General features: G+C 40.4%; 1 protein-coding gene across 1 annotated transcript in view; it reads right to left on the reverse strand.

Moving 5' to 3' along the window:
• LOC103152940 (protein diaphanous homolog 2) overlaps positions 1–19519 on the reverse strand; it is a 100692-nt gene extending 81173 nt beyond the window's left edge. Inside the window, exons 1-2 of the mRNA XM_016661568.1 lie at positions 19335–19519; positions 11443–11578 (exon numbers count right to left, since the gene is read on the reverse strand). Of these exons, the coding sequence (XP_016517054.1) occupies positions 11443–11578; positions 19335–19454 (256 nt within the window). The 5' untranslated portion in view covers positions 19455–19519. The remainder of the gene's footprint in view (positions 1–11442; positions 11579–19334) is intronic.
• Positions 19520–20354: the final 835 nt, after the last annotated feature.

Consider the following 20354-nt stretch of genomic DNA (forward strand, 5'->3'; position numbering starts at 1 on the left):
CTTCGGCAAGGCTTCAGGCTGTAATTTGAAGGAGTTTGTGTATATGGGAGTGCACAGGCAGCGGCTCGTGTCAAATAAAGCAGCAGGGGACGGGTAGGATGGCAAATAAAAATGGCGAACTTGATGAGCAAACCCACTCATGTCCTCCCTAACTCGATTATGAATGCTCGCGCTGCACTCCATCCTGGGAGGAATGGCAGTGCGGTTACTACTTTATTCCCTGTTTGGCGCCAGGGTCAGGGGGAGAAAAAAGATAAGGGAGATGTGGTGAGTGGAAAGAATGTCATGAAATTGCCAAAGGTGCCTGGGAGGCAGGAAGGGATCTACAGGAGAGCAAGGGGGGTAACTGCCCCCCCTGCAGTGGAGCTTTGCCACACCTCTCCCCTCCCACAAACGTTATATTATAATCAGACTTATAAAAACTAAACTTTGTTTGTCCAGAAGCCTCCTATAGCCTTCAAATTAAATATTAATTCAGCAAAAAAATACATAATTATTGTTAGAATTCCAAACATAGTGGGTGCAATGAACCTCCAGGGTCAAACTGACAGAGGTGGGAAGATAGCCCAAAAAATTAACTTGAGTAAAAAAGTAGCAACACTTTGACATATTTTTACTCAAGTAAAAATTAGCCGTCCAAGAAGCTAGATGTTGGAATGTTAAAAAGAAATTCCTCAAATAACGAGTAATTGTTCAATCATAACACCTGACTCAATATTTAGAAATGATGTCAGACTGAAAAAAGTAGAAATTTACATAAATTTACATAAATTTTGGTATAATTAAAATTTGAAAAATCATTTGAATAAATATATGCATATGTAAAACTTCTAAGAGACTGAGGTTCAATAATTTGTTCTTTTTTTGAGGGTATTATGTTTGTTTTAGTGACGGTGCTTAGAGCTCTTACCACTCCCTTGCTCCTCCCATAATGTAAAAGTTTCTAGATCTGCCACTGCTTGTAGGTAAAAAGTGTGCAATTTCAGGACATTTTACCTCCTGAAATAAAGGGGAGGGCTGAAACTGGGTGGGTCCAGTCATCTCACAGAAGAAAGGCGAAATGTCCTGACTTTGGAGAAACTGGAGGAAAAAAAAAAGACAAGAAAAAAAAAAACGTGCAGCCAAGTTGGATGTCGACGAGGGAGAGATGAAAGTGGATTAGCCGCGGCGGCGATTTGCATTCTGTGGTGGAGCAAAAGCCCCAGCGATGCCCCGAATAGCTGGATGCATGAATAAGTAAACAAACAAAAACAAAAATAAACCCTCCATCTGGATGGATGCTGCCAGGCCCCAAGTGTGAAACAGTAGGGAGGGAAGAGTGGGAGACGGGAAGAGGAGGGGAAAGAAAGATACTTGCAACACAGTCGTCGTCACGCTCTTCCCTCCGCTATCATTTACAGCTCCTGCCTTAAGGTCTGTGCAGCTACCATACTGTGATCACCATCCATCCACAGCTCTGGGCTAGTTTGCCCAGTAACAGTACCGGCACACAAGGGAGAGCTCCAACCCAGCACTGACAGATGTTAAGTTGACACACTTTCCCAACGCCACATGGGGTCACAATGCCGGGGTGCCAGGAGGGCCACAGGAAGCTGTCATCGCAGCAGAGAGGGTCACTGGTACCTCTTTTCTATAGGCAAAGTACAGCTAGATTTAGCTCCAATATGGAGGGCCCTGACCTATATTCATTTTCTCTGACCCAGCAGGACCTTCGCTTTAATGGTGTCTCTTTTTATCCAAGCTTTTGCAAAGTGATTGAGCTCTTACGTTCTCGTCTGGGCCGAAGCAGAAAGCAGCGTTTTTAAAAGGACTCCTTTGTGTTCAGCTTTTAGCAGCACTCAAATATGTGCGTTTCAGATACAGTTTTGTTTTTTATTAACTTTAATAACATCTGGAGGTGCTCGTTTTTGACCTTTTCTTTATTATGCCATGAGATACTGACTAAATGCATCTTCCTTAATTCACATTGAAATAATGTACTGTACATTTGGAGCCATCAGAGGGGCTTATGTTTTACCGTAACACTGATATCTGCTGCAGCGTCTCTCCCTAATGCAACCGCAGGGAGCTCCTTAATCCCACACCTTTAATTGCTCTAATGTAATCCTCATCCTTCCTCCTGCTGCTTTGCATTAAATGCTAATAAATGCAAACTACTAAATGATTTTTATGGCAGAAAAAAAAACTACAGCAAAGGCAGCCCAGGTTTGTGGTTGAGCCACACATTTTTCATATGTTAGTTGCAGGTAGGGTAGGATCTGTATACAGATGTAGATTACATGAAGTCCTCACTGTCATGAAGGTTTAATTGGGTTTTATTTGAGCGAATCTTTTTATTTTAAATCATTTTTACAAACAAGTACTTGTCCATTCATGGTCAAAATGATAAATAGCTGCTTAAATATATGCATATATCCCCAGTAAGAGCTGGATAAATGTCGATTTGGAAGTTGCACCTTGACTGCAAGCCTTTGATAATATTCACTGAGCTTCTACTTGTTGCAAGATATTTGCTTCTCTCCTTGGCAGTATTGGTATTTGTTTGGTTTTCAGGCAACGCTTCTGTGTTGTTTTCCATGTTGACGCTAATTAACCGTTTTTTTGTCGTCAGGTTTCAACCCAGCTGATGATATGACGAAACTGAAGAATTTGAAGGTTTACCTTCTAATGCATCCTCACCGCTGGCAGCAAAACAACCCACAGCATGATGCCACTGCCACCATACTTGAAAGTTAGCACATTAGATCTGAGCCTCATCTTGACTCTTTCAGAAATGTGTTTCATTACTGTTGACAAACAGCCGTCTTTGTCCATTTGATCTGTGTCAGAGGACTTAATAGTGAAGTTCACATTGTGATCTGGGATGGCTAACAAATAATTTCAGCGAATTAAAAAAATAAAAAAATCCCAAGCAATCTATCCTGGCTCTCATAGAGCTCCGTTTTTAAACAGTGGCACGTAGCGGATACATAGTTTTGTAATGCAGACCAAGATCGCATCTGAACCAAACCCCACATGGGCTGTTTGCCTCAGCGTAAGGCGGCCCTGTCTGGGGAAGCTAAATGGATTTGACAATGGGATTTGATGGTCTTTGTAGTGAGGGTAATTAGGTTTGATTGACTGTAAAGTGACTGGTGGGGTCCAGATCTGGGAGGGGAAATGATCAGACACTTGAACCACCCACAAATTAATGAGATTCAACTGTGCCTGCGCTTATTGCGCTGAGGAAGAAAAGAGCAGTCGACAGAGTGATGAGAGAGAGGAAGGGATGAGGAAGCATGAGAGTGTGGTGTGAAATTAAGAGATCTATGGAGGAAGAGACAAAATAAAGGGAGCAGAGACATCTGAAACCTGTCTCACTACCTGAACTTAGATGGGTGAAACTTTAAGATGCTAAGTATTATGTTTTTAATGCAAGACATTCTTGAAGAAAAGGTTGCTTCACACGTCGACAGTAGTTTGCTGAGAATAATACATGTCTGGACAGCAGTGGATGACTTTTTTTTTTTTTAACTCTGCCAATTTTTGTTTTAGAGAGCACACAGAATATTTACTCCGTTTGTGGAACTTGTTTTTGAATAAATCTAATTTTCTACATGTCTCAGTTCACGCTGCCTGGTCTTGTGGGACTAAGCTGAGATGCAGCCGCCTAGAAGCTCTGTGCCGTCATTGCCTTCGGGCAGATACCGATTCTTTCTGGAGATAGAGCACAATCTAATATGCTGTTATTTATTACGACGAGTGCATGACGGCAGATAATCCTGGCGCCCTTGTTCCCGTCTTTTAAGGTAATTATGGAGTTCAACAATCCATACGAAGCAGTTGCAAAGAATAGCTTGTACTGCTTGCACTCCAAATTGAGGGCAAAGAAAAAGTGGCTTGCTAAAAGTTTGGTGCCACACTGAAGTGACATCAATATGCACATGAAGTAAAAGATGCTTGTTCTTGTGTGCAACGTGTGTAATAAACTACTGTACCTTGTAAAGTTATTCATGCACATTGAACTTTGAGCTTTAATGTAACAGGCCGACACAAAATTGAGCATGATTGAAATGATTATGCGCAACTCATTTGATAAAAAAATGATTAATGCCCCTTTTATTACTTCACCTCTAAATAAAACAATACAACCAACTGCCTTAAGAGGCACTTTATTAGTAAATATAGTCAATACTTGTACTAAGAAATCCTTGCCTCAAGTCTTTTTATTCGATTATTTTTATAATATCTTCTCAGTTCCCACTGATGGAAAGTTTTCCCACATGATCATAATAACATCACCACTTTTAACCACAGGAATTATTTATTCAGTGGGTTAAGTTTTTGACCATTTAGGCCAAAAAGTTCAATTTTGATCTCATCTGGTGAAACATTTTCACGTTTCACTTGATGCAGACTTGACTTGTATTCGATACTGCAGTCGTTTTGAATTTTATCCAAATTTTGCATCACTCATCTGAGACATGTATCATAATAAGCCAAACAGTAAGTCTAGATGTAAATCAGAAATCTGATTGAGGTTGCATTTAATTATCAAAAAAAATCAACTTTCAGCAAAAAATTCAGAATTAACCATCACCTGCTGTTTGAATAGAGCCTAATTAAGTGATTTTAGGAGGCAACTGTTGCACTGGATTTTTTGTTTGTTTATTGTTTATTTGAATGGGGACAAAAATTTAGTATGCACAACACTAAACTAATACTTAGCTAATTTGCAATGCATATTCCCAGATGGACTTTTAACCACAGAGATATGAGTAAAGAAGGATTGTAGAATAACACAATGTTAAACCAAATAAAAAAAATAAAAAAAAAAATTAAGAGGTTTGTTTACTTTTCCAAGACAGTGCATATAATGAATGCATGGAAGATCGCAATTCCTGGAAGCAGAAATTACACATGGGGGAATAAACATGCAGCAAATAGAGGAGCACTGAAACATACATCACAGTTACATTGTTGAAAGGCCTGCCCTTGTTTTTTACGTTCCGTCTCAAACACGAAGGTCGGCTTCGGCTACAATATCCGCTTTCAAGCTAAGCTGAGGCAAAGCGAGAAGCTCAACATTTTTTTATCTGCTTGTGTCTCTGACCTTCACGTCTCTAAAGCTATCTACCCCGGTAATATTATTTGCAACGTCTGCCGAGCTGTGGGGACACTATGCAAACTTGGAGAGGCAACCTGTCCACCCCGCCGCAGCATGTCAGCTCTCGTCTATGATCACCTGGCTGGCATGGCTGCTACGCAGGTATGTGTTGGCCTACTGGCAGCTGTCAGTGTCACACAGAGCCATCAATCTGCAGCTCCAGCACTGTCAGGCCTGACAGGGCTCTGCCAGCCACAAGCAGTCAGCCGGCTGCACATAAATATGTCACTTTAGGTTAGCATGCCACAATAATGGAAACATAAATTAAAAAAAATGTTTTCTGTGTTTAAAAATACACAAGAAGGGGAAGAAAAAGAAGCTGCAGCCAACTTTGAGAGAAAACGCGCAGATGTGGACGGGCTATCAGGTACAGAGTCAAAACGTGAACTGAATGTCAACAGGTAGCAGTTTCTGAACATCTGAAAGGTTTTTTTTTTTTTGTTTTTCTATGAGGTCTGAAAAATTATACAATGTTTGGAATTTATTCAGGTTTGGATGCATGTGGGAAAAAAACAGAATATGGAAAATATTCATCCTCAGGACCTTTGAGCACATTTTATATGCATTTTTCAATTTATTTTCAACTCTATCAGTCCATACATCCATCTGTTTATCCAACTTACCATCCATCCATCTGTTTATCCAACTTACCATCCATCCATCTGTTTATCCAACTTGCCATCCATCCATCTGTTTATCCAACTTACCATCCATCCATCCATTCATCCAACTTACCATCCATCCACCCAACAAAAAGTAATCCAAAGCTAATTAAAAGTATTAACTTTTGAAGTAAGAGTGTTTTCCAACATGACTGACATTAAAGAGTCACAAATTCAACTCTTCCCTCTTTGACACCCGGCTTGTGTAGTTGGATGTAAACTTCTACGGAAATAAAAATAAAAAAAACATAGGGAATGCAAACCGTGCAGTCTGCTGTCAAGGCCTAACCTAACTAACCTCACCGACTTATTTTTCCCTCGTATTTATAAAATATACGCCTCTCCCAGAGAAGCCCACTTTTTTTTTATTTGTGTAAACATACACCATTTGATCCACAGCGAGTGAAAGTTTGACAAGAAGGATGCATAAATAGAAGCTGCAGGCCCATCATTGTCAACATGCCAACTGCTCTCTGCAGAGAATCATACAGACACGGAGACCTCATTTTAGCAGGCCTGGCTGAGAGGGAAGAATGCCTAAAAAACTTAGCAGCTCAAAAAAAAAAAAAAAAAAAAAAAGACACACACTGAGCTTTGGAAGAGGAAAGGAGGACACACATTTCTGCGATAAAAATCAACTGTGGCGACACCATCTTGAGCTGAACTCCATGTCCGTTATTACCAGCACATTAATTCACTCACCTTTAGGCTTTATGATTTGTAAGTACAAATATAGATTTTAAGTTGTTTTTATCCAGCTCCCAGATGCTGAATGAACAAAGATAACAGTATAAAAGATGATTATATTGTGCGTTCAGTGGCTATGTTGTAACATATGTCTCCTGCCAAAACACATTTATCATAAACTGTATTCTGTTAAAGCAAACCAATGTATGGATTTGCATTTTTCTCGCGTCTTCAAGCTGTTGCAGTGGATTGAGGCAGCTGGGTGGCCATCCATTCAGCAAAAAAAAAATGATGCAATGAAGACAGAATAAAAAAGATAAGTGCATGTTTAGAGCTTTTGCATGTTTAAGGTTTTAGTGAAACAGCTGACTATATACAGGGGGTCAAAAAAAGCAACCGGGGAAAGGCCTCCCTTCCGAAAGTCTTTTTGTTTTTTCTTTTACACTTTGTCACATGACCACCGCAGAAATCCATGTATTTTATAGGAACATAACACAAGAAATGACTCGTAGTAAATATTTATCAAAAATCAAAGTTGTCTTTTTCAGTACATCATCTGATATTTGAGGCTCGGTTACAGACCTCTGGTTTAGATCACAGCATATTTATGAATAAGAAAGGCCCAATCAAAGTTCAGCTCTGTTTGTAATTGGAAACTGGAAACAAGACTTAGAAACTGGTGCTTACAGACACACTGCATGGCTCAGCTTTAGCTATTTCACAACTGAGCTACAAGCCGACTAGCTGTTCAAAACTGTTAGAGGCAGCAAAACATTAATCTACAGGATATAATTTGTAAAGAAATGCAAAGCAATGCTTACATTTTTTATCTCTAATAATAAACTATGTACCATTTTTTTCAATTTTTCATTTGTCTAATACACAAAATAACAATAAAATCTGCATTTTTTTTTGCCTACGTTTCTCAGAAAAAGGTCTTCCTGGTACCTGGCTGAAACATAACGGTCTACTGGCATCTACTTATTTGCTGTGGGGTTTTTTTTGTTTTTTTTTTTTGTTCATATGTGCTTCATGCCAGACCACATCGTGCTCAAAAAGCGAACAGGCTTTCCGGGTCTTTTGAGAGCTTAGTGAATTTGACTGGGAATACGCAGATGGCATGCGGGTTCAGACACTCGCCCCAGACGGGGGGGCTGACCCCGGCGATGCCAGCGACCAGAGGGGCCCTGCTTCTCCTCACTCTGATGCCTTTAGCGAAGGAAAGTTCAAGTCCTCCACCACGCTGCAGCTCTGTGCAGAGCCCAGCTTTCTGCTGCTGACATTGTTTCATTTCCTTGCAGTAAAAATATCCTGCTCTTAGCCTGTAATAGACACAGGCATTAGCTTGAGTTCATATTCTGCAGAGCTCAACAGTCACTTGCACTGATCTAAAGTGGTTCTGTAAATGTTGAACAGCTGGTCAGTTCAAGAGAATCCACTTAGAGCAAATTAAAACAAATTGAGTGACTGGGTAATGATTTTATAAGATATTTCATACATTAAGATTTCAAATACTTAACTGAGAGGAGTGTTTAGTGATACACTTCTCTTATCTGTCTGTCACTTTGTTGGAAAAGTGATACAAAGAGAGGACATCATTTCAAGGGGTTATTTTGTTTTTTTTTATATTACCACTTTCCTAAAAGCGTTTATCTGCTCTCCCTCTCCTCTTTCCTCCATCCTGGTGCCATCATGGCAAAAAGCTAAATGAATTAAACTCTCATTAAAAATGCATTTCATTGTTAATCATTTGCGAGCAAAGAGGATTAGGTTGCAATTTGTGAAATGACATAAAATCTATCCCTTCTCAAAAATAGACTCTTGAAATTGCGTTAAACAAAATACTATTATCCATCAAGCAGTCCTTTAAGCCACAAAATGAGCAAACCAGTAAATCCCTAAAATAGATAAGACACTGACCTGTGCTTAATTCTCATAACACAATAGGCATATGTTTACCCCATCTGCTCAGCTTATGCATCCAAATACACAGAAAACATAGCTGGCTCTACTCAATTTCTATCAGTCTGATCTCTAAGAGCAGGTGTCTGAACTATCTATTTCAGGATTTCATTTAGCCTTTTAACCCCCAGAATTTAAAATTAATGTCAAAAATGCTCAGCCATCATTAATTAATGGCGAGAGGAATTACACGAGTCTCTTTGTGTTGCCCACTTCTGTGTTTTCCCAAGCCACCGCAGAAAACAAGAGTGATGCTCCGCATGAAATATTGATAGGAAAATCACCTCAAATAACCAACTCTTCGAATATGTGAAGCACATGTAGAATTTTAGAGCAGGCAGGGAGACAAGAGCCGAGAGTCTCAAGCCAAGGTTGTCAAACAGGGAGGAGAGGAGGCGCAGAGAAGAAAGATGCGCAACAAGAAAACACTGAATTTCCTGCTGTATATTTTCCAACCAAACAGCTTAAAAGGAAACCGAGACGCGGGGCGCGAGCGCAAACCACCGAGCTGCTTTAACCTCCACCCTTCTTCTGGCTGGAGCTTACATCCCCATTCATCAGACGCATTAATGGAGCCCTGCATGCGTTTGTCCTTCCTTAGATTGCTTTCCGCAAAGAAAAACAACTGAAGGAGCAGAAAAAAAATGTCAAGGTTAAAAAAAAATAATAATAATGCTGGTAACGACCTTGACAGGAAAAGCTGGCAGCGCTGAGCACCTCCTGCATTAGGAAAGTGGATATTCCACATTTTCAAGTCCACCGTCATTAAGACCGGCCAGTACTCTGTGTCGGTGCACAACGCAATCCCTGAAATGTCTGAGGCTGCAGGCAAGGTAGAATTTAGATTTTTGGCCCGCGCAGGGTCGGGCTGAAATTATTTGCTTGATGATCGGGTCTGTTTGGACTTCTGTGGCTCATTTAGTAAGCCTAAAATACATTCAGCACAGAGAAGGCCAAACAAGACTCCACAATATAAAGATATATCTACATCAAGGCATAAATAGCTTAGCTTGTTTAGTAAGATAGAAAAAGTTAATTAAACTGCCACAAGCGCTACGCACAACTAAATGTGTACACGGCCCCGCCCTGACGCACTCCTATCAATCACACGTCCCGGATGACTTGCACTTTACTCAACCTGTGGTAAAAAACAAGATGCAGGGTGAGAGTATCCAAAAACTTACGCTGATAATAATTCATCGTATATCTCAACCCAGAATTAGTCCAAAGATGCAGTTCCTTCACAACCAGGTCGCTGCACCTCATTTCATTTTTTTATATCTTCCCCCCCTCACAGATATTTTGGTATTTCAGTTTCAAGGCAAAGGATATGTGATAAATTAACATTGGAAAAAGCTCATTTTTCCTCCTTGTTGCGTTGTTATTGCATCTCATAAACCTGGGCTCATAAATCTGGTCTTTCTACAGGGGTGTGTACACCTAGGAGAGCCACTGTTTACATCTTCCAAACAAAAAGGAAACCGAGGGCGTGAGGACAAACAAATAAGCTGAACACACTCCCACCCGTTTCTGGTTGGAGCTTAAATTCCTACTCCTTTTGTTAGATTGCTTTCCGCATAGAAACAAGTAAAAATACATGAAATTATTCTAGGTTTAATGAAAAAAACATGCAGGTAAGGAACCTTGACAGCAGAAAAGCTTTTCATGCCAAGTGCATCTTGGATTAAGAAAGCGAGTTTTCCATAATTTTCCAAGGTCACCGTCATCGAGACAGTCCAGTAATCTAGGTGTCGGTGCGCAGCACAATCCCCCACTATCTCGGAGGCTGCAGGCAACGCTGCCCATGTCATCCTCATGTTTTATTCATTCTGAATGTCATATTATGGCATTCAGAAACCAAGATCAAAATCTGCTCTGGCAGAAATATTTAATATCGCACCACTTCTCCATCCTTCTCCATCTGGTTTGCCAGACACAGAGGGAGAGGGGGTAGACAGCCTCCTTCAGCTCAGCCATGTTGGATTATTGAAAGTAGAGCTTTCAGAGAGGTCTCTGCTCGGGGAACAAAAAAAAAAAAAGAAAAGAGCGAGAGAAGAACTGTTGCATGCATCAATTATCTTGGAGAGTCTGTGGCGTGCTGGAGACTGTCTTGTCATATTTCCCAATGAGGCTGGGCGATGGAGAGGTCCTTGGCAAGTTCTGACATTTAGAAACTGGTGTGGAAATCCCAGTCTGTTAGTCAAAAAATATGAATAAATAATGGACAAAAGAGTGCACTGACTGCCTGTAAGGCCTCCCAGGCTTGAAATTCCTTCAGTGTCATTGTCATAACTAGACACAAGCATCAGCCTCTGTCACTGTGTTTTTTCCTCCACGTGCGAAACAATGGCAGCTCACACTGATCAATACACGACTGGCTGCCGTTGCTGCAGGACAGAGGAGTCATTACAGCGGTTCTGGAAACTGTTATACTATTGTTTTTCCTTGCATTGCTTCCATGTAATGAATGCTAAACTACCAGAGCCATAATGATCATGTTGAGATTGCCATCTACACAGCAATCTCCGGTTTAGTCGATAAAGCGGGCCTTAATTTCCTATCTTTACATGGAGCCTGTATTTTCCAGCATGTGTCTCTGTAAGCAAACAAAATATTTGAGTTTATTTGTGACTACTTTCCAATAACTGGAAGCATGACTGAATAAAATGTGTTCAATTTTTAGATGCAGCAGGGGGAGAATGTTTTTTGTCTACAGAATGTGGATAAGTAGAAAATACCAATTCTAGCATAACCTCTCTTTTGTCTGGAAGCACTGACTGAGCTATGGAAGCACTGTAAACATGAGAGTTGAAAATAAACTAAAATAAAGGACTCCCTCCCCCTGCGTCTCTACATTAGTATCAGCGGCTGAGTTCAAATCCGTGTGCAGCAAATTTCCATGAAACCCTCTCTCCACCCTTGCGCTTCTTGTCCCCTGAACTCCCCGTCTCCGTCTCGGCAGCGGCATGGGGAGAAGCAGCGTACCTTTGTTCATGTCAATCAGCTGCTTCTTCTTCTGCTGACGCTCCTGCTTCTCTCGCTCAGCTTTCTCCTTCGCCAGCTTGGCTCTCTTGATCTTCTCCTCCATCTCCCTCTTCTTGTGGTTCTCCTTCACGGCTTCCTGATGAGGCGGGCGCACGCGCACACACACACACACACACAAACAGATAAAATCAGAATGTTGCTCTGCCACCTTCACTCTTTTATCACCTTCTACACTGTATAGTGCACAAGAGCAGCAGAATACCATCAGCAAAGTCTTATTCAGCAACTGGCTTGATAGAGATAAGCGTCTGGAATAAACAATGTATCTGTTGCTGTGTATAGGCCTGTTTTTATTATAAGCCCATCTATCAGTGAGGTTTCTGTACATGATTTCAGTCCCACAGCTGATTTAATGCCAAACCTACATGAATGAGGACATTCACACATAATCAGTGCTTTCAAAAATAGTTCATAGCCTTTGACTTTTGCACATTTTATCACATAACAAAAACTCCAAAGTATTTCATAGATATCTTATGTGATATTAAAAATAAATAAATTAAAAAAAAAATTCAATATTTCCATGTCAAGTTTTCATGAAAGAATGTTGCTCGTCTTGTCTGCCATTTTAGAAGGATAGCTTGGTTATTTAATACATTTACCAGCAAAAGTTCTACAGCTTTTCTTTTAAGAGTTGTAAAAAGTGTCACTATACAGACACAGAGCATCAAAAACCTTGGTACTCACAATAATTAACTAACATTTAAGCATAGTGCATAAAGTGGCCCAGAAGACCCCCGCCTGTTGACAGCAGATTCTTCTGCCGAATGTGGATAATTCACCTATTCAAGGAATTTTTTGTAAAGAATATCTAACATGTTATAAAGAAAATGCAGCTTTGGAAGCTAAAACACCAGGCGCCATGCTACTCGCCGTGCTATTGGCACCATTCTCATTTTTCTCGACGCCAATAGGCTGCACCCCAAAACCAGAGATAAAAACAAAAAAACAGGTATTAACTTGATAATTATGCTCACTCAGTTGGTCAATAACATAAAATCCAATTAAAATACATTGAATTTTGTGGCTCTAATGAGACAAAACGTGAAAAGGTTCAAATTGAACGCTTTTGAAAATCTCTGCACGACATAATGCAGGCATAATTCTTCAGACAACACTGGAAAGACATTTAATTGAGAAAGCAACATGTGGCAGTCGTGCAGCGAGCCCAGCATTCAGAAAGCATCCGTCTCCTCCGCGGTCACCAGCTGAAATGCCAGACAGGAACCCGGGATAAAGAGATAATAAACCGTATGTCTTCAGCACTGTACAAATCTGTCAGTTTGTTCTGCTGCAAGGAGAGAATAAGATGCAACTGTGTGACCTTTGGAGACAACAAAATGCTGTTGCATGCTACGCCTGTGGTGCAGCAGAGGTTCCACGTGTGGGAGGTCATACTTCATGTTAGTAAATCCATACGATTATGTGCGCCAAGGTTGGAGTCCATTTACATCTTTATGCTTCAGCTCATCTGCGGTGTTCCCTCTCCCGTATGCATCCATGTGGGCAGCTTTAAGCGAAGGCATAACCCTCTCTGAGCGGTGATATAATATGTGGCGACAGCAGGCCCCCCATCCACCGCCCCTGTGGTCCTGATGAGTGCGCCGTGTTGGCAGCTAAGACAGAGGGATTATGGGGATTGCGGGAAAGGAACAAGGAAAGAGCGGCTCATCATGCCAGTCAATAGCAGGGCTTTTCTACATGTCCAAGGACACGGGCCCTCGTTGTCACCGCCTCCTTGACGGATGACAAGGGCAGCGATGGCGGCAGAGACAGAGAGAGAAGAGCGAGGTTGAGTAATTGTGATAAAAAAAATATATATATATATATCAAGTTTAAATCGTGGAAATAAACAAAATGATAGTGAAGAAAGAGAAAGTATTAACATTGTGTGTGTGTTGTGAAATTGTGATTACTTGTCTCAAACTACTGCAAGTCAGCGACGTCTCTCATACCAACCTGTATTTAATCACCACATCAAGGCTGTGTAAATTAGACCACTGCCCCCTGCACAGGATATTGATTGCATCCACTCTGCTGCCGCTTTCAACAGGATGAGAGCTGTGCCTTGTATTGGCAACAAAACGTTTACCTCCCATATTTTCTCCAAATGATGAGCAGCTCTGACAGCCAACCACCAGCAGGGTTCAGCTCATTTCCAAATGAACGTTCCTGAAGTGCTTCAGGATAAAATCGGGGTAGAAATTATGTAGATTGCGTACATAAGTCCTGTCGGCGAAACTTATTCTAAACAAACAATTAATTCTGACTGTAAACATGATTACGATACATAATTTAGCGGCTCTAATCAAACAACACCTCTAATTATCAAAGCCCTGCATCTGTGGTTTATTTTGTGTCCCTTTCCCAGTTCTCTGCGACAGGCTGAAATTTCCTTCGGGCGAAGATCGATTGTATCGCGCTCAGTTTCCCTGACAGCTCCGTTTATTGTGGGAGGACGTCCAAGATTAAAATATTCTAATGAAATGTGACTTGATAAATAAACTGGTTGATTTGACATCTTGCTCAGATATTTCTCAATGGACTCTATTAATGTCCAGTTAGTTCTCTAATGCATTCTGGACTAAACCAAACCATGCGATGTGATTTTAAGAGAAAACATGAAAGGTTTTTCTCTTTGGTATTTGTATTTTGTTGTTTGTCCCTCTAAGAATCTGTTGTGCCAAAGAAAACAGGATGCATGCAGAAAATGGTTCCTCTGGTGAGATCAGGAAAAAATATTGAACTCTGGTTGAGATGCAGAGCTTTGTTGGTGCAAATAAAAAAAAGTTAAGATCAAGAGCTACAATAAGCATGTTAGAACGACCCAGTCAAAGTCCAGATTGAAATTCAATTGAGAATCTGTGGTAGTACTGGACAACTTATGTTCCCAAATCATTATCAACTATTTTGCAAAGACGATTGGGCAAATATCTTTCTATAGATGTATCTTTTTGGAGTACGTAGAAACATTAGATATTTTCAGACAGTCAGGAAGTCCATTTAGAGTTTGAGGTGGTTTGGGCTTTGGGTCAGGATGTCTCTTTGTTCCCTCCCTTTTTTCCAGCCGTAGTCCATTTTAGCGTATGCAGAACTTTCTATGCACACCTTGTGACCTGGAAACCTGGATTTGTGTGAGTGAACGCTACAAAACGTATGACTGCATCCGGCAAAAATGTATTTCCAAGTCCTTCTGGTTATTAGAAAAATGCGTTTATGCCTGCGTCACGATCAAATATTGGCTATGCAAATTTTAACAAATGAGAAATTTAAAATTTTGTAAGAACAAAATGTGTTCCATTTGGCATTCAGCTGTCAGTAATGCTGTCCAAATACTAATATGGCAGTTCTTTACTAAGGCCATGATACCCAGTCTGGCTCTGTTGTCTTTATAATTTCTAAAATGTGTGTATTGTTCCTCCTTGACCTGTGCAACACAACACATCTCCCACAGCATGGTTCCCTTCCCATGCAAATGAGTTTGCCGGTCCAGTGAGGGCGTAATAAGTATTTCCAACTGCTCGGTTGCACCAATGATCTCACACAGAGAGGGTGCCATCGCTATATCTCATTTGAATTTTACAAACACTACAACGCCTGGGCTTTAAGTAGCAAATGTGTTTATTAGCCATCTGCTGCACCGTGTGCCAGGATGTGGGGTGAAATGGCTTCAAGAAGTTATAGGTTACGGACTGAGAGGCTTCTGCTGCTGTATACATGTACTCACATATTGATGGGTGACCTCCAAAGTCGCTGTACAGTAAGTAAATATATTGCATAAACATGATGATGAATCAGCCGAGTCTAAAAGCAGCGATCACGTTTTATATTTTGAAGGAATAAATGAGGATTATATCAAATAAGGTGAAAAATGGCACCTACAAATATTAAAAACCTTCTCAGAAACGTTCTATCCTGTTACTCTATGGACCCGCTGAGTGATTTGGTCACATTAGAAAGTCACTCCATTAACAAGGAAAACTGTTGGCTCATCCCAGCCCATCTGCTGTGCTTTGATAACTCATTAATGAAAAAGAAGAACTCCCCATCCTCATGCTCCTGGTCAGGATTACATATAACACTCCCTGCTATTGCATTTCACCCATACTCTATTTCAAAGTATGGCAGTAGCATTAAATTAACAAATTGTTGAACTCCTCAAATCCTGGCTCAAATGATATTTTATTGGGCTCAAAAAAAAAAAAAAAAGAAAAAAACGAGGTGAGGGAGAGACGGAGAATGAAACAGAAGGAAAATAGAGTTAATGGATTCTCTTATCAGTTACATTCAGTTCTGTGAGAACTGTCTGTCAATGCGTTTGCTCAAATGCCTTATGTCGGTCGGGTGCATTAAGCTTCCGCTTTTTAGTAAAAGCAATTTAGGGCGACTGTACTGCAAGGGAATTCTTTAATACAGCAGATGCTTTGTGCTGTGAATGCGTTACAAAGGGCGGCGCGACAGAGAAGGAACTTGGCGAGGATGTTTTGTCCGAGTCAAACAACTTCATATCTCCGCATTTTACAAAGAATAATAAACAAATGTCAGCGGCGCACCAGGCGTTCCAAGAGGCTAAATCCAGCTAGCATGTTCACTGACAACAAGTCATCACGTTTATTTGATTTGCCATTTGTCACAATCAAGAAGGAGTCGACGCGAGTCAAAGATGAATAAAGCATAAGACCTTTTTTTGGAGGAAGAAATGAGTTAGCCTAGTTGTTTCACAGGGTAAGAAAAATAAAAACAACATTCAAATAGGAACAACCATTGATTCCTTGTGCTCTGGAAGCAGATGGGATTAGCCTTTCTGTCAGTAAAGCTGAAGCGCCAAAAACTATAAATAATATCTGAGGAATGTGGTGATTAAAGGATTGTTTTTGTATGAATATATTAACTACACTATATCCCACTTACTTCTATCCCCTTAACCATAGCAGGAAATCGGTAATAAAATATTCATATCCAGCTATTTGCTTGAGAGAATAATTTATTTTCTTGGGTGGATGCCTCTTTTACAGATATGCAACTCTGGAATCCTTCAGGGAGTGCTGCGCTGCGCGCTCGTGCACTTTGATCAGAGAGAATGGGAAGCGGGTTTCACACGAGGATCAGAGTCAGAAAACGAGAGGGATTCAGACAAGGGGACCTTTCCATTTACATTAACGGGCTGCGAGGAGAAAAAGAGAACACCGTCTGGACAGGATGTCATCATCCTGTCACCTGGAGCTTTAGGGGAGGTGCCAGGTGGGAAAGAGAGATGGCAGAGAGGCAAAGACAGGTAAATACATGTTTAGAAGACTGCTGAGAAAAACAGGGGATTTTTGCTTTACTTTTCATATGGCTTCTATCATTACTAATTCAATTTGCACCTGGTTGATGCGTCAATGAACTATTAATTTTTCTCCATGTTCAAATGAATGCATCTGAATGAACTTGTTTAAAGCCAATTTTAACAAAATGTCTAATGTTGAGCAAAGGAACATATAAAATGCAATAATGCACCACTGACTGCATTCTGACTGAAAACACCTCCAGTTATAACTTTTAGCAAATGAACAAATATAAACTTAACTTTCATGCGATTTTGGGATAATTATCCGGTTTAAACGGCTGGTTTTGTCCAAGTTTCATTTCAGGAACAACCCAAGAATCACCATCGCTGATTGAACACAAATATCACTGTCCACAGCGAAGAAACTTCAACATGAACTTGAACTGAGAAAGTGCTGAAAGGAGTTAAATAAATATTCTTGTGCCTGTTTTTTTTTTATTATCAGCTCAAAAATAAACTGCATGTGCAAGATTTTATTCAGATGAATGAAACAGACATTTTTAGAAGGAGATTGTAGATCAAAAGCATGTCAAGGGTCTTTTATGAGTGTGTTATTAAAAGACAGGCAAAGCATTTTCTATTTTTTGGGGGTTATTGTGGGATGGCTTTTTAATCGTTTTTAGTCTAAGTTCAGGAACAACAGTGGGATTTGGGTCATTCTGTCTTCTGAAGTACTTGCTGGATGACTCAAAGGGGGCAGCCGAGTTGTTTGATGTTTGTGGCTCAATTTAAATTGAGATTAACACAGAAAGCAGTTTAATAAATGAGGAATATTTTCTGGTGCACCTAACTTTTTGTTATTTTAACTCTGTCGAAAATCTCGCCGTAAAAGATTTTTTAAAAAGTATCTACCTGCGTCAGCCAGAGAAAGGCCAGATTTGTTTTGTTGCAGAACTGTTGTCGAGGGCAGCAGAAAATCATTCAAAGGGCCGCAAGTGGCCCCAAGACCGCACTCTGGTCAACATCAGAGTCTGTCTGGAATGCTTCACTTCTAGAGTAAATGTGTTCTTAATTCAAATTTTAAGCGAATTTGAAACAATTATAAAGCTTTTTTCCCAGCCATAAAAGCAGTTTTTTTCCCCTTGATATCAGGAAAATCATTAAATTTAACGTTAGCTTAAATGTTTTAATATAACAAATCTGTGCTAGAGCCAACAACAGCAAACGCTTCTCCAATTGGTTAGCTTTGCGTACATCTCTGAGTCCATTGTGAACATTAATAAAATCTTAAACAAATTCAAAGTCTTTAGAATTTTTGCTATTTAAAAGATCAGCACATAAAATAATCTTTGAAATGTTCGGGACACTTCTGTGAGAGAAGAATAGATTAATGAAAAATGACCCAATTTGACTGAATCAAAAGTAAATAAAATGCAAAAGAAAAAAAACACAAAAAGACTGAAGTTGCTTTTGTGTCCGCCGGCAGCGGAACATTAGTCGGCTTTTACAAGAAACAGAAAAGTGACACTATTCAAAACCTCAGAGTCTGTTATAGCACTGGAAAACTATCTGCAAACAAAAAGGTATTTGATACAGGAAAAATGGCATATGGAAGGAAATGACAGCAGGTGGGCCTTGTTACATTCTTCCTGAGCACATTCAGAGAACTTACAAGAACCATATTGGAAATATAAAGTCTGAATACAAAGTGTGGCACTGTTTTGGACTGAAAACCTTCCTGTATTTTGAAGTTGGCAAGCTGAAATGATTGTTTCCCAAGTGAAAGAAAAAAACAAACATTGATGACTTCTGGAATTGCAGAGGGACAAAATCACCTTCAACGCTCTATTTCAGACTTAAGTTATGGTCTGTCAAGTATGACAAAAATAACAAAGGAGATGAAATGTTGATGCCTTAAAGTAATCTTAATTCGTAAGAAAAGGTCTTAGTTATTACACCAGGGTCAGGACATTTTGAGATGGAAGGCTTTACTACAAACGAGAGGTGAACACTACTGACAAAAAAAGTGAAATCTTCAATCTGTCTTAGCTATGTCATTTGTTTTCAGCATTTCCTTTATAAAAATCATTAAAAAAAGGCCATAATATGTAAACGAATGCTAATTTATTTCAGTAGTTTAGTTCAGAAGAAGATTCCCTACACATGCAGTGACACTTCAAGTTTTTATTTCTGCAGTTCACACCCTTCAGTCTGGGATTTATATATCAGAGTGTGTTTATGAGAGTCACATCCTGAAATGAATTAGAGACAAAAAAATTAAGCTCTCCATCCTATTCTAATTTACTGGGATGCTCCTCTAATTGTAATCCCAATTTAACATTCAGTTTCAATGAGAACATTGTAATTTTTCACCATCTGTGGGGTCCTGCTGCAAAGTTTGATGAAAATGTGAGCATGTGCAACCAGCTCTCATTTCACTAACACCCAATGTGTGCAAGCAAGCGAGTGCAAAGGCATGTGCATGTGTGGGTGGTGGCCGCTGTTGGGCGCCGTGTGTCTGCTTTCTAGGAACAGAGTACATGTGCCGTCGTTTTAAACTCACCATGAAGAGGAAGCGGAAGTTGGCCAGCTCTCCGAAGAAATCCTCCACGCTGACTGAGTGGGGGTCGAATGCGAAGTAGCTGCCGATGCTCTCGTACAGCTTCTGCATGTTCTTGTGCATGGTGGACAGCTTCTCGTACTGCTCCCGAGAATGTTTGGAGAAGCCGTGAAAAAAGGGGGAGTCAAGGAAAACGGAAAACGCAGCGCCTCAAACACAGACATTAAAATGCTACGGTAACCAGCAATAGCAGGGAAATGTCACACACATGTTGCCGTACAGTATTTTTAAGACCCACCTAAGTCAAGGTCAGCAGAAGAAAGAAAAAAAAATGGATAAAGGAGGGTCTTCATCTCACTTTGGAGTCAATGACAAGGAGAGCTAATAGCAGCAGCCCTGAAGTAATGGAAAGGTGCTTTGTAGGCAGCAGCATGACACAGATGGTTGCTGGAAAAGCTGATTGCAGTCATTGTTCTATTGTTTCGCACAACAACAGTGGGGTCAGGTTGTTTTGAACCTCACAGCTCACGTTGCACTGTGTAATTTACTGAACAGGCGGAGGACTTTTCTCCCGGTGAATGAGTATTGACAGCCGGCATCAGTTAAACATTATCACAGCAGCCATTGACCTCATGGAGACTGCACTGGGGCACTACAAGACTCCCACCCTGAGCGGGATGAGAGCGATGCGGTGCAGATTTACATGAACACACATGTAGAGGACACAAACGTGGAAAAAAGGAGACCTTGAGCAGGAATTTCATTAACACACTCTGGTCATCTTGAAATTACAGCTTTTTACTCATTTTAGGCCGATAGTTGTTATTGGTGCTGGCTATATTTGTCGTGAAGGATGGATATGAAACTCACACACACGCAAGGACGAAAAAAAAAAAGACAGCATAACTTCATAAACAACCACGTGCATCAAGAGCAAAACTCATCCTGCCTCCACAATCATCAAACCTAAGTGAGGTGAACAGCTAAGAGCACTTATAACCATAGAGTGCACACGTACAGTAG

This window comes from Poecilia formosa, unplaced genomic scaffold, assembly GCF_000485575.1.
Source record: "Poecilia formosa unplaced genomic scaffold, Poecilia_formosa-5.1.2 Scaffold336, whole genome shotgun sequence".
Classification (NCBI taxonomy): domain Eukaryota; kingdom Metazoa; phylum Chordata; class Actinopteri; order Cyprinodontiformes; family Poeciliidae; genus Poecilia; species Poecilia formosa.